The sequence below is a fragment of the Ciconia boyciana genome, chromosome 3 (assembly GCF_034638445.1).
Source record: "Ciconia boyciana chromosome 3, ASM3463844v1, whole genome shotgun sequence".
Classification (NCBI taxonomy): Eukaryota; Metazoa; Chordata; class Aves; order Ciconiiformes; family Ciconiidae; genus Ciconia; species Ciconia boyciana.
The window spans coordinates 79,437,521-79,449,975 of record NC_132936.1 but is presented as its reverse complement, the minus strand read 5'-3'; the positions used below and the strand labels follow the sequence as shown (position 1 = coordinate 79,449,975).

General features: G+C 40.8%; 1 protein-coding gene and 1 long non-coding RNA gene across 2 annotated transcripts in view; one reads left to right on the top strand and one right to left on the bottom strand.

The window, feature by feature from the left end:
- Window positions 1-12,455, top strand: part of RPS6KA2 (ribosomal protein S6 kinase A2) — a 183,784-nt gene that overhangs the window by 129,148 nt on the left and 42,181 nt on the right. The window contains exon 11 of the mRNA XM_072856239.1: window positions 3,839-3,903. Within this exon, the coding sequence (XP_072712340.1) occupies window positions 3,839-3,903 (65 nt within the window). The remainder of the gene's footprint in view (window positions 1-3,838; window positions 3,904-12,455) is intronic.
- On the bottom strand, window positions 8,598-11,961 carry LOC140650212 (uncharacterized). Its single transcript, XR_012041889.1, has 3 exons — window positions 11,893-11,961; window positions 9,061-9,156; window positions 8,598-8,791 (listed from the first exon to the last, which is right to left on the bottom strand). It is a non-coding gene; the product is annotated as an uncharacterized lncRNA (long non-coding RNA).

The following is a 12,455-nucleotide window of genomic DNA, read 5'->3' as shown; positions in this document are numbered from 1 at the left end:
TCAACTTTCAAATTTCATATGTCTCCCTTTTTCCCCTTAATAAGTTTCCAGGCTCACATTGTCCATAATGATTCAACAATCAAAACCAATTACAAATAAAACATTCTACTGTTACTGCTTGCAGACACTTTTATTACAGGCATAAAACAATCTTAGATAATCAAGTTCTCGCTTATTAACATGAGGCTGCTTTTATATAAATCCTTGCACTCTATAATGTGTTTAAACTGGCAATTTGATCTGAAAGCATTATTTATCTTCTTGGACCCTCATGGGACTGGATGGCACATAGGAATATTTGCAGGCAGTAGGTTTGATTGTGCTGATTATTCTTTACAGATCGGTTTGATTACTAAACTGAAGTTAAAGTGAAGTTAAAAAAACAACCAGAAACCTAGAGGAAGGTGAAAGGTTTGCGGTCATGTGGTGTGCCATCGTGTGCTGCACTTCAGCAGCCTGCTAAATACCCACCTCTATGCCAAGAAATGTCCACGCCCATGAAACAGGACTTTCCAGTTACTCCTGCGCTTCTCTTTTCTCAATGAAAGCACATGTCTTTCCAGTACCACTATAGATTTGCAGATGGTAGATGAATGGATGAAACATGCTGAGCAAATCCAGAGAGACTCCACAAGCACCGGTGTCTGGCCCCCCGCAGCAGGGTCACAGTTGGCCCCCCAGGCTCCCAGAGCTGTCCCCAGTTGAGGAGGGGACCAGGCCACATGCCACTGTCTGCGGCCACAGCACACAGCCTGAGAGGGAGCCGTGGGCTACACCAGCAGGTCTCATGGCAGGGAAGACCAGGAAATAAAAACTGCAGGAAGCGCTGAATCTTCTCCATGGTGTAAAATCAGCTGCGGGGAACTGGAAGTCCTTCACTCTTTGCAAAATTAGGCTGTTACTGTCCTAAATCTCTGTACGACACTAAACTAACCAGAGATGGAGTCAAGCCCTGGCACTCCTAACAATGTATGCTCTCTGTGCCAGAGCTCTGAGGTGGCCCCAAGTGGGAAATGCTAATTTTTCAAATGCCTGTGTCAACTGCCTGCTGCATTCCTTAATGCACACTGCAGTCCTCCACTGATAGAAGTAGCTACGGGTGGGCTTTTTCCTTGGTTCTGATTTCTGTGTTTTGAGGAAAAAAGAACACCAACAGTAGCAAAAAGTGTGGCTTTCAAATGGATCATCTGAAAAAGGTGGGTCATTCCCATCATACAATGATTTATCCATAAGCCTACAAAAGAGGGAAAAGGGAAACAGTGGGGAAGGGACAGAGCAGAGAAGATTGAATGCATCAGCAGTTATCCTTGGTCTAGGGAATGCTACCAGGAGCTTACAATGTCTGCATAGCATTTATCCCAGTCCTTCAAAATCAGTTTGGTACTTGGGTTTCATCCTTATGTAGTAAAGAGCAACTACTGCACATTACAAAGTTTCCAGTCACCACCACTGAACGCAAGACATTTTTCATAGATATTTCTTCTCTGAAGAGTTGCTTAATGTAATTCTCTTCAGAGTAACTGTGTTGGTTTCATGTTTCTGTTGGCATTGCTAAAATCAGAATGAGTCTGCCAAGGGTATCTAGTGCAGACTTTAAACTGTGCATTGAAAAAACATGCTGAGGAAGACATAGAACAAGTCTTATTACTATCTAAGTCTTAGTATTTTCTTGTTCAGTACCCAGGGGCCATAAACAACTGCCCAGGGAAGAGTAAAAATAGGGTAAGCATATGTGATACTTCACCCAAATTCTCTCCCAGTCTACACCTGCTTTAAGCTCAAGTAAGGAGTTTCCTGGAGTAATCTTCAACAGATTTCATCTCAACATACTTTTCTGGTCTCCCCCTGAACCCATGTAAATATTTTGCATCCACATCATCTTTTCCAAGGAATTCCATGTCATGCAACTATCTTTCGCTTGAGGAAACTTCTCCAGATTGTTCTGAACCTGATTCCTGCTAGTGTCATTTAATGACCAGTGACTGGTACTTTCTTGTACTGGAAAAGATGTGGAAGAGTGAATCCCTATCCCCCTGTTCCAAATAATCATGACTTTTGAGTTCTCAATCGTATACCCCCTCAGTCATCTGTTTCCAGGTTGAAAAGTCAGTCATTCCATACCATTCCTTGTTGCTCTTCTTTGATTTTTCCTACCTCTAATAAACATACCCTTTTATAGGTGAGGGTGCCAACTACATTCCATACTCAAGCTGTAGGTGTACAACAGACTTATACAGTGACAGTATAATGATCATGTCATTTATAATTGACATATAATTTATAAATTTATTGACATTTATAAAATGACATATAATTTATGTCATTTTGTCCTCTTTTCTCTTTCTAAGATTTGATTTCATGTTGTGTTTCCCTAGAACTATCCATCACAACCCAAAGACCTCACTCCTGAGGGGGGATGATCACCTCCAAGCACATAATTTTGTATGGTGGGCTAGGATTCTTTACCCTCATGTGCATCACTTACCTTTGTCTATACTGTAAGATTACCAGGATGGGGGAAGTAATCAGAACATTCCTCTTGCGTTATTATCCAGCATGCCTGACAGACAATCCTGCATGTTACGTTCACAAAGTGTTTGCTTTTTGTATCCATTCATCAGTGAATGTTAATCAGGCTGTAGGAAGCTGTTCCTGATCAGTGCATTTCAGCAAACATTGGTAATGTCTTGTACACAGGGAGACCAGATGTCACATTTTACAAAAGCTTGAGTTATCAAGACCTTTCTAAAGCTGCTTGTAATGTTGATCCTCAGAAAGTACAAATACTGCATATAAAAAGCTGAGTCCTCTGAGGTGCTGAGTGCCTTTTGCAAGGTGCTTATGAATCCCAAGTCCTTTTTGGAGTCAAGGATTCTCAGCATCCTTGTGAAGAAGTGCTGGGTACCTTTCAGGAACTGATTCCAAAATTATAATGCAAAGCCTTTGCTTCCAGATGTTATTTCTCCTACTGGAAAATGAAAGGTGCTATTAATAAAGTCAAATCAACCCCAAAAATGGTATGCTAACTCATCTCTGACAGTGTTTAATTATTACTGAGCACCTGTTGGTTTTTGTGGTGGCACTGAAGCAAATAAATTCAACTAAAGGAATAAAAAAGACAATCTTCAGTGAAGACAAAAGGCAAAAGTAATTAAAGAATTAGATTAATTACCAGATCTTAGAAGAGTTTTCCTAAATTTCCTATGGAGTACTGTAACACAAAATTTAACAATATTATCAGTGAAGGAAACACACCACAGAGAGTGATGATTTTGGTACTCATGCAAATTTGAAGATGGTATTTGAAAAGGGGGAACCTAAAACCCTGGCTTACCTCAAATCATTTGGAGCATTTTGGTATTTTGAGTATGAACTTACTTGTAGTGCAGCTTTCCCCATCTGTGGAGAATGGGTAACTAGACAAGATTTGAAAGTCAGTGTGGGTAGAAGAACTGCTGCTGGCAGCAGGGAGCAGCAGGAGCCTTGCCGTAGTACTAGGACATCTTGCTGGTGCGTGCGCTCCGCTGCGGCTGAAATCCCAGGTCTCGTCTGAAGCCTGAAGAGAGCACCTATTCAGCCTTGGCACCAGCCTCAACTAGAGAAAAGTAAAAAACCCTCAGCCATCAGATGTTCGTTAATGAAGTGACATTGTATTTATGGTTGTTTGTACTGTTACGGCAAATGTACTGTTCAGGGTTTCTTGACTAGAAGAAATGTTTAGATGGTGACTCTGGCTTTGTCAGGAGAAAAGAGGGGACAGGGAGGAAGGCTGGAGAAGAGATGTCATGCAGCACTCTTCTAAGCGTGACTTCATCTGATTCTTTCGTTCTCTTGTCAGGTGCTGGATTCGATGGAGTGGAAGAAATTAAACGTCACCCTTTCTTTGTTACTATAGACTGGAACGTAAGTGGAGCAGCTTTTTTTTTTTTTCCTTAGCTAAATTTTTGAAGACAAACTGCCATGCTTAGAAAAAAGATGAAGTGAACTCTAACATAACCCAGGAGACAGAGCCTTTTAAGTGAGTGCCTATGTCTCTTGCATACATATATACATTTGTTCACATACCCACAAATGAAAGAAATAGAAAGCTGCTTTTGGCATTGCCAGTTTTTTCTAACTGCTTGTCTCTGTTTTGTCTGATGGTCTGGCATACTACCTGAGGTTATTTGTATGTTCTGCAGAATAATTTCCACATTCATCTCTAATAAACATGATGCATTGATTGTGGGAGCTGGACTGGAGTGAAAATGAGCAGCTTTAAATGAAGGAATTCCTGTAATATTTCAATCGCCAAGGAAACCAGAGCCAAAGGACTGGGCTTGAAAGAGATACTCCAGAGGAAAGTGATCTGATGTTCTAGGTCCCTCCATCTTTCTGCTTTTATGTTGCATTTTGAAATACTTGTCTCTTCTCACTGGGTCAGGCAAGATGAACTAAATGCTAGTTTTATTCTTTCTGATATCAGGGACCTGCAGGAAACCTTTTCTCTCTAGCAATTATTCGGAGCAGCCCCAGGTCTGCTCTTACATATATCTGCCGACTGTAGCTCCAAGGGGCTCCCAGACCTCCAGATGCACCCTTTTCCCAAACACCGTGTGGTGCTACTGGGACTGGCTGGGTCTTGGTAGAGCTGGTACAGCAGGCTGTACAGCAGGTTGTGCTACTTTATGCTGGGGGAATCATAAATCTTCCAACAGGATAGCTTTGTTGACCCCTCCTTGTCACTTTTGGCCTAAGTGATCATAGGACAGGATCTGGCCATTCCACTATACTGCAATGTGGGCTACAGAAAAGCACAATATAGGTGGATTTTCAGAAGAGTGATTTTACATCGCTAAGTATACAAGTCAACAAGCCAGAACAGGAAACAGCAACTCCTCTTACAAGTGGTTGATGTTTTATTGAGGTGAGTCATTAATTTAACATCAGCACGCAAAATTGGAACAGCAAACATTTGATCAAATGTAACATGGTTCAAATAAGACATGTCAGACATGATTCACAGAATGGTAAACAAGGATTTATTTTTATTGCTATCAGCTACAGCTCATAAAGCTGGCGGTAGAGATTAGCTAAGTATTCAATTTAGACTTGCAACAGGTTAAACCTTCTCACATTTTCAGCGTCATATTTGTTCAAATACACTTATTTTTAGACAAACCTGAAGGCAAACACTTTTCATTCATGATCTGGACATCTGCCAGTGCATCAGAGCTCCTGTTTGCCACATCCTCTAGAATTTTCTAGTTTAATTTTATCTGACCTGTGTTACGGTACTGTTATGTCTCTTTAATATTCGATCTGAATTTGCTCATGAATGCTAGTGTAACAGGTCACATTGATGCAGTTCTCACTATAAATTCTGGTAAAACCGCATGAATGTATGTGACAGAGCCATTCTCAAACTGCTGCCCAGGGCTTTACAGTAAAGCTAATTCCTCTGTGAAAGCACATTTTGTGGTGCTCAGGTGGCCTTTGAAAGGCCCACAGAATCATTTATTTTGGAAAAACTCATGAATCTAATTTGAATTGCATGTTGAAGAGTTGGCATGACTCATAAGCATGTTAAGAGATGATCAATGAAAGTGGAGTTTGAGATTTTCCTTTATGGTCCAGCTGACCTTTAGTCCCATTACATATGTTCTGGAGTCTAGATTCTCTTTCTTCTTCTGTTTCTTACTAATCATGAGATTCTGTATAAAGACTCTACATTTATGAAAACATAAGTGAAAAGAAAAAATAGAGAATCCTGAAGAGTTGGGTTCTTTATTATTATTATTTTCTATATTCCTCTGATATCTCCACAGTCCTCAGCTGTGTAATCAAAATATAGGTCAGGGGCACATGTCTTAACATAATAAGGAGCACTGGAGCAGCGAGAGCGTGCCTCTTTCTTCTGTGTTTGCTAGTGGAGCAGCCCAGTAACTCATCACAGAGAAATGAGGCTCTGCATCTTGGAAAGGTTTTCTGCAAAGTCAGGTCTGGACTGTGAGACTCCTCAAGAGCACCTTCTCTCATGATGATTGGTGATTGTTTCAAGCTCAGCTCTTTAGGGAACGATTTCATGCCTGTCCTAAGGAAATTGTACAGTCCTCCATCATTTGAAAAAGTTCTTATGGATGGGTTAGGGAAATATCTGCCATGAAAAGGCTAGGTATGCTTGAACACGACTTGGAGCTAGAGAGGAAGGTGGATTTAATTGCCCTTTGATGCCTTATCTAGCCCTCAAACTTTGCGCTAAAATGTAGCTGTAAAGACCCATTTGAATCCAACATAATTAGTGCTTATTGTACTCTCTTGGAGACAGATGGATCATTATTACACAGATCAGCTATCAACTTTGTAATATATTTTCGCATTTAATCCTAATTTTACTATAATTTATGGAGATCTTGGGAGGCTTATCTAGTTACAGCAGCAGTATAGTATGCATTTCAGAGCGGTGTGAACCAGCCTGGCCCTAAGCTGAAGCCAGGACTTTGCCTTATGATGATCATCCAACTGTTACATGTTCTCCATGGACAGAAACAGAGAAGGGTCAGACAACAGAAATGGACCAGGCATAGATGTTTAGTGCTGATCTCTGTACTGTTGCAGGAAAAAGAGTCCCTGATGCCCTCATTTTGTTCTTCCATCACATATACAGAATCTCTTGCATTGATTTGCAGGTAGTCAGCAAACAACATTGTAGAGGCGGGACATGAGTGCTGATGTATTTTATACCTTCGTAATATAAAGACCTCAGAGAGCAAGAGGCAAGCTCTCTTGGAGAGCTTCTGAACTACCTTGGCAGCTATGATAGACAGAACCGCTGCAACGGACAGCACAGAAACTTTCAGTGACTGTAGGAAAATGATCCTCCATCAAGAGGCCCCTTATCATGAAGGGTCAGAATGGGTTAGTGTCTTCTAGAAACCCAGTGCGAAACAGGTCTTTTTTAAGCAATATTTTTCCTACAAGAGTGACATGATAACCAAGAACAAACCGCTAAGTTGCTTCATCTCATTTTAAAAGAGATTCAAAGCAGAAATGAGTTAGCTGCTTCCTTCCAAGCTGTGTGTCAAGTCTAGATATTGCAGTGATGAAGTCATTGGAATCGCAGACAGAAATGTATAAATTGCATCTTCACGTCAGAGTACTGTCAGAGCTGTTCCCTTGGGGTTTGGATTGGGGCTTGGTTATTGTCTCTACCACTGAAGTGTTTATCTGTTGGAGCAGTCATTTCCCACTTGTTTCCCATCTTTCACTATCTTCACACAGACACAACCAGACAGTGTCTGGTTTGGATGAAAGGCAGCAAACACAGTGGAAGCAACATACGCAGTGTAAAAAAGCCCCCTGTTATGATGCTGCAGATGCTCATGCCAAGCACAGCAGTGCTGGTAGGGTGTGACCATTGCAATAGCTGCAGTCCTGGAAAACACGAGTGTGGCCAGAGAATGACCGTCCTCCTCCTGTCCTTTCCCACAGCTGCTTTATGTCATTCCCATGTTCCAGGGTGCCATTCTTCAGTACAAATCTCCAGCCACCCTAAGTTTATCTTCTGGTGTATAAGTAGCACTAAATGAACAATCTGACACAGAGTTTTTATGCCCAAACTTAAATTGTGGCATGAGCTAATCTCTGTAAGAGCCTCGTTTTTACAGCTATTGTCACCCAGTAACAAAACCCTAAATTCCCACTTCCCAGGGTGAAAAATAGATGGTTTCTGCAAATATCAGTCTTACTGCTCTAAGGCATTTAGTAGGCACTGTGACAAATTTAGTAGGCAAATTCAATAGATCCTTTGTTAAATGATCAAGGCTGGGATTCACAGGAAGGAGATTTGATGTCGAGCTCCCTCTGAGTTTTACCTGCTTACTACCCTTGCACCCCTTTTTCTCCTAAGACAAGCAGACCCAAACCGAGTTGACCTCAGATAATTTCAGTCATTGGCTCTGAGAAAGCACAGTCTGGTTCCTGATTTTTTTATTACTGTTTCTTCTTTCCAGGTCATGCATAAAGAATTTCTGGCTTTTCACTGAAAATGAAAAATGAAATCTCTTTTTGCAGACTGCAGTCGGAGGAGTGGGCTATAAACAGTAGTTTTCATTTAGATGACAGACTAAATTGGAACTAGAGCAAATGACATGCTAGAAAATGAACTGTCAAATACAGCTGAGGGAAGGAATAGGAAGAAAGTGGACTCAAGTTCTATTTCCTCTGTTTCCTTCAATATTAAGCAGAGATCAAACTAAACTGAAAATGTGAATTATTTAATTGCAGATTTTACCAACAGCAAAAATTGATCCCAAGGTCTGAATTCTGCTAGCTTTTCTATCATTTGCAAACAATAACATTGAGCCATTAATCTAGGAGAGGACGAACATTTTAGAAGGTAGTTCATCCTTTTGTCTGCTTATTAGATTTTCCATGACAGGTATATGTATCAAGGGAGCTTATTCTCACACTATAAGTGCGTCACTGTGGAGGGTTGCATCTTTCTATTTCTAGAAGGTGTCTAAGGAATAATTCAATTCTTCATCAAAGAAACTCAGTTGAGGAAATAACTAAATATTATTTAATTAAATTAAACCATTTTATTTTTCTTGGTATTTGCCAGGCACATGTACAGGGCATTTACATCTCTGGGGGTTTTTTTTAGGAGTACATTTTTTTAAAGATGATGAAAAATGAACTGCTTATAAATAACAAGAGACAAACCATGTCACAGCATTTTGTTTCTAGTGTCCCTGGTGCATTACTTGAGTCCCAGCTGAGGAGGTGTTCAGATGAAGCTCATATCAGGGATCTGGCAACATACATTAAGAAAAGGTCATTGGGACCTCGGGGAAAATTAGTTATTTCAAAAAAAAGGGGTTTGTCCCCAATCAGAAAGGAAATTGATAGAAGCTCATAGTTTCTCAAACTGTTACAGAACTGTGTTCTAGTTAATTCATAGGTACTTATTAATCTGAAGGTACTGATTATCAAAGTCTCAGAAGGATGTGAGGGGTTGATAAGCAGATAGAAGCACAGATATGTATCCAGCTGTGAATATCTAAATCAGTACTTTCACACCTTGAAGTTCATCGCCCTCATTCTGTGGATTATGCACTCCCTCCGCACAGCCTCTGGATCCGACAGTCGTGCGTGATGCACAGTGATTCCTGATACCTGTCAGGCACATTTTTCTGTGATAAGTCAACGCTGTGGCCAGTTTAAAAAAATAGGGGTGGGATGTGGGGGATTATTATTTACTGGGAAAGAGAGAGAAATTACATTCTCAATAAAACAGTAAGGGCTAAGGAATAAATTTCTCCTTTATGGATGTGGAAGCAATATGGAAGAAAAAAAAAATCTTCAGCTTCTTATACCTGTGCAAAATAATACACATATAATTATCTCAAGCACCCAACCTGAAATTTAAATGCTCCAGTTAACACTAACATATCCAAAGTCTCTTTTGAAAGCCTAATAAGATGCCCCAAAATAATAATTTGGATATGAAAACTGGGATTTAAACTGGGACAACTGGGACCCTGTTCCCATTAAAACAGGTGGTGGAACTCCCAGTGACTTCTGCATAAAGAGCCAGGATTACCATGACGTGGGATGTAGATAACTGTTTAAACTTTACCAGAAGTTTATGTGACAGCCTGATAGAAATGGTCAAACACAAGATTTGAAACTTAACTTGCCATGTCATTTGCCACTCTGGTTGGTTTCTGTTGGAAGAGATCAAGGTGATCCATCAGCCCCAAATAATTTTGGGACCATGGTAAGACATAACAGGTTAATACGTTTCACCTAAAATTAGAAATATTCTTGGAAAATCCAGAAGGATCTCAAATCCTCCAAGAGATTTGTTCTCTGTGTGTATAGAAAACAACGGCTGTGATTCTTACTGTTTTCTTAGATCAGCTTGTGTCATGTTGTGTTTTGCAGTCTACAGGATGCGGGTTTTTAAAGGAAGAAGTGTTCTGCCAGCAGCAAGCCTTCATGTTTAACTGTGTTGGGCTGCCCTGTGGTTTAGTTTGCTTCAATGAATTGGCTTTGGTTGTAGTGGCTCACTCGGAGAACTGGAGCCAGTGTGGGATGGGAAAGCCTGCAGATGCCACTGCTCTGCTTGTTCTTGTTCCTCAAAGATTTCATGTAGTTACCCGATTCAAGAGCTTGGGGGAAAAAAAAAGTTTTACGCAGTTTACCTTTTGCTGTTCCTAGTTGTCTAGTCAGAAACACTAGAAATAATTTTTATCACAAGTGGAAAAGGAAATGGAAAAGGGAGTCATCCGCATTGCGCTCAGAGGAGGTGTCTTTCACTCACACAAGCAACTTCTTTGTTTCCATCCCCTCCCAGCAAGCGAATTTGTGATTACACATCTTTAGGTGGCGTGTGACTCACGATGAATCTTAAATCCCTCCCTAGTAGTGGAGGATGTGGGTTAGGGATTCAAAAGACAAATGTAGCTCCAACAGCACTTAAGAAACTGCAGATGGGGGGAGGAATTAAGAGGCCAGGGAGAATATGGTTACGATAATCAAAAGAGAGTGCAGTTCCCAAATGATGTACGACTCTAAAACGTGTTCCAATTTTTGGACCTCACAGGATGAGGGGTGCATTTAATTCAAGGAGGAAGCATGTGTGTGTGACCATATTGCTTTCTGCACTAGAAGGACTGCACTTGTGAATTAAGACAAATAAAGGGAAGCTGGAAGCAAATAGCTTTCTCAAGGTGAAATCCTAGCAACAGAAAAACCTTCAGTAGGTGCTGAGTTCTCTTTTAAAGTTCTGTGCAGACAGAAAAAGATATATGTTAATTACTAGGTTGGTACTTTTCAGTTGATGAGTGACATTTCCTGCTTAAGATTGCAATTGGCTTTTAATTATTTGGAAGACTGGCTTTCCATTGTGGCTCACAGCAATTATTCATCTCTTTTTCTCTCAGAAGATATGGAGCAGTTTTACGCAAGCAGGAACTTTTTATGGTGAAATGGCCATTAATTATTGCAGAGTCATTTCCAGCTTCACCATTCCACTTTTCCAAGGAATCATAATTCAACCACAAACATATGCTTTATGCTAATGCTAATACTATGCTACAGAATGTCCTGCCTCAAGAACCTTTATTTATCTATGCAAAATCAAGTTCAAATTATGTTGCTGTGTATATATATCTTAGGTTTGACCACATGCTTTATATTACAGAAGTTAATTCACCACAAAACCCACAGTTAAAAAGAATCTTCCTGCATGCAAAGAGCTGGACAAGCATGTATTAATCTCCATTAAATACTTTGAAAAATCAGCTCATTATGAAGTTGTTTTAAGAGCTAACCTGAAAATACATATTACAGTCATAAAATTGAACTCTCCAGCTCTTATCATGACTTGAAAGTTTGAATGAAATGTTATATTTATGCTCAGGCATGTTAATTATTGGGCGCTGTCTGTGGCAACTAATTCAGCCCTTTGAAACCTGAGAACCAAAGCATCGCTAGAAAGGGAACGCAGTCTAGGGACTGAAACATGGGGCACGAGTCAAACTGGACCTCTGTGCCGCCGTCAGTATGATGTTTGGTTTTGGCCAGTGCAAGCAGAGATGATGCAAAGATCGCTGAAAGCAATAGGACTCTTTACATTAACCTCTGTAAGCTTTGGATCAGATCCAGACATGCTGCACCTCAGTTTGTTCATCTCCCAGAGTGTGCGTGCGTGTGTGTGTATGACTGCTTGCAAAGGAGCACAGTGAAGCAATTTCTTAAAGATCGCTAAGCATGAGTAAAGCAGCCACGAAGTCCCTGGTAATCAAGGCAGTGTATTAGCATGCATTTATGGTGACTGTTACTTATGTGATCCCCTACATGCCCCCTCACTCGCCAACACAGACTCACACACCTAGCAGTGCTTACCTGTTATATACCTTCCTCTCTTCCTTATGTTTTTCCTTGGTTTTGCTCCTCTGCTCAAGCCACATTTAGGCCTTCAACAGGATTCCCCACCCATCCGCCATGCTTTCTTCCTAACATCTTTTGATGGGAATTTCATCTAATCCTCAGCTGTCAGCCCCTTCCCTTTTACCAGATATGCCAAAAGAACAAGTCTCCTGTTTAGGTTGTGAGCAACAGGCAGCCAGGCCTGTTGCTCAGCTCAGTCTGGCAGAGTGACAAACATATTGCTAGTCCTTGACAAATAATAAATGCTAAAACAGCCACCGCTTCCTAGCGGTTCTTTGTGCTCATTGCCATTGCTGTGCTGCTGAAATCACCCATGCATAGTTTCCTGGAGTTGCCATTGCATGTTCCAGTCCTGCCCTTAAGACCAGTGAATTTCCAGATGCCTCAGCTGGAATATTGTGCCAGCCCACGGGCTAAATTTTTACCAGAAACATCTGTGTTTATATTCTGGATTCCAGTAACTAAAAAGTGCAGGAACCATCCAGGGCACAGGTTTTAAGCCAACCAGTCAAGCAGGA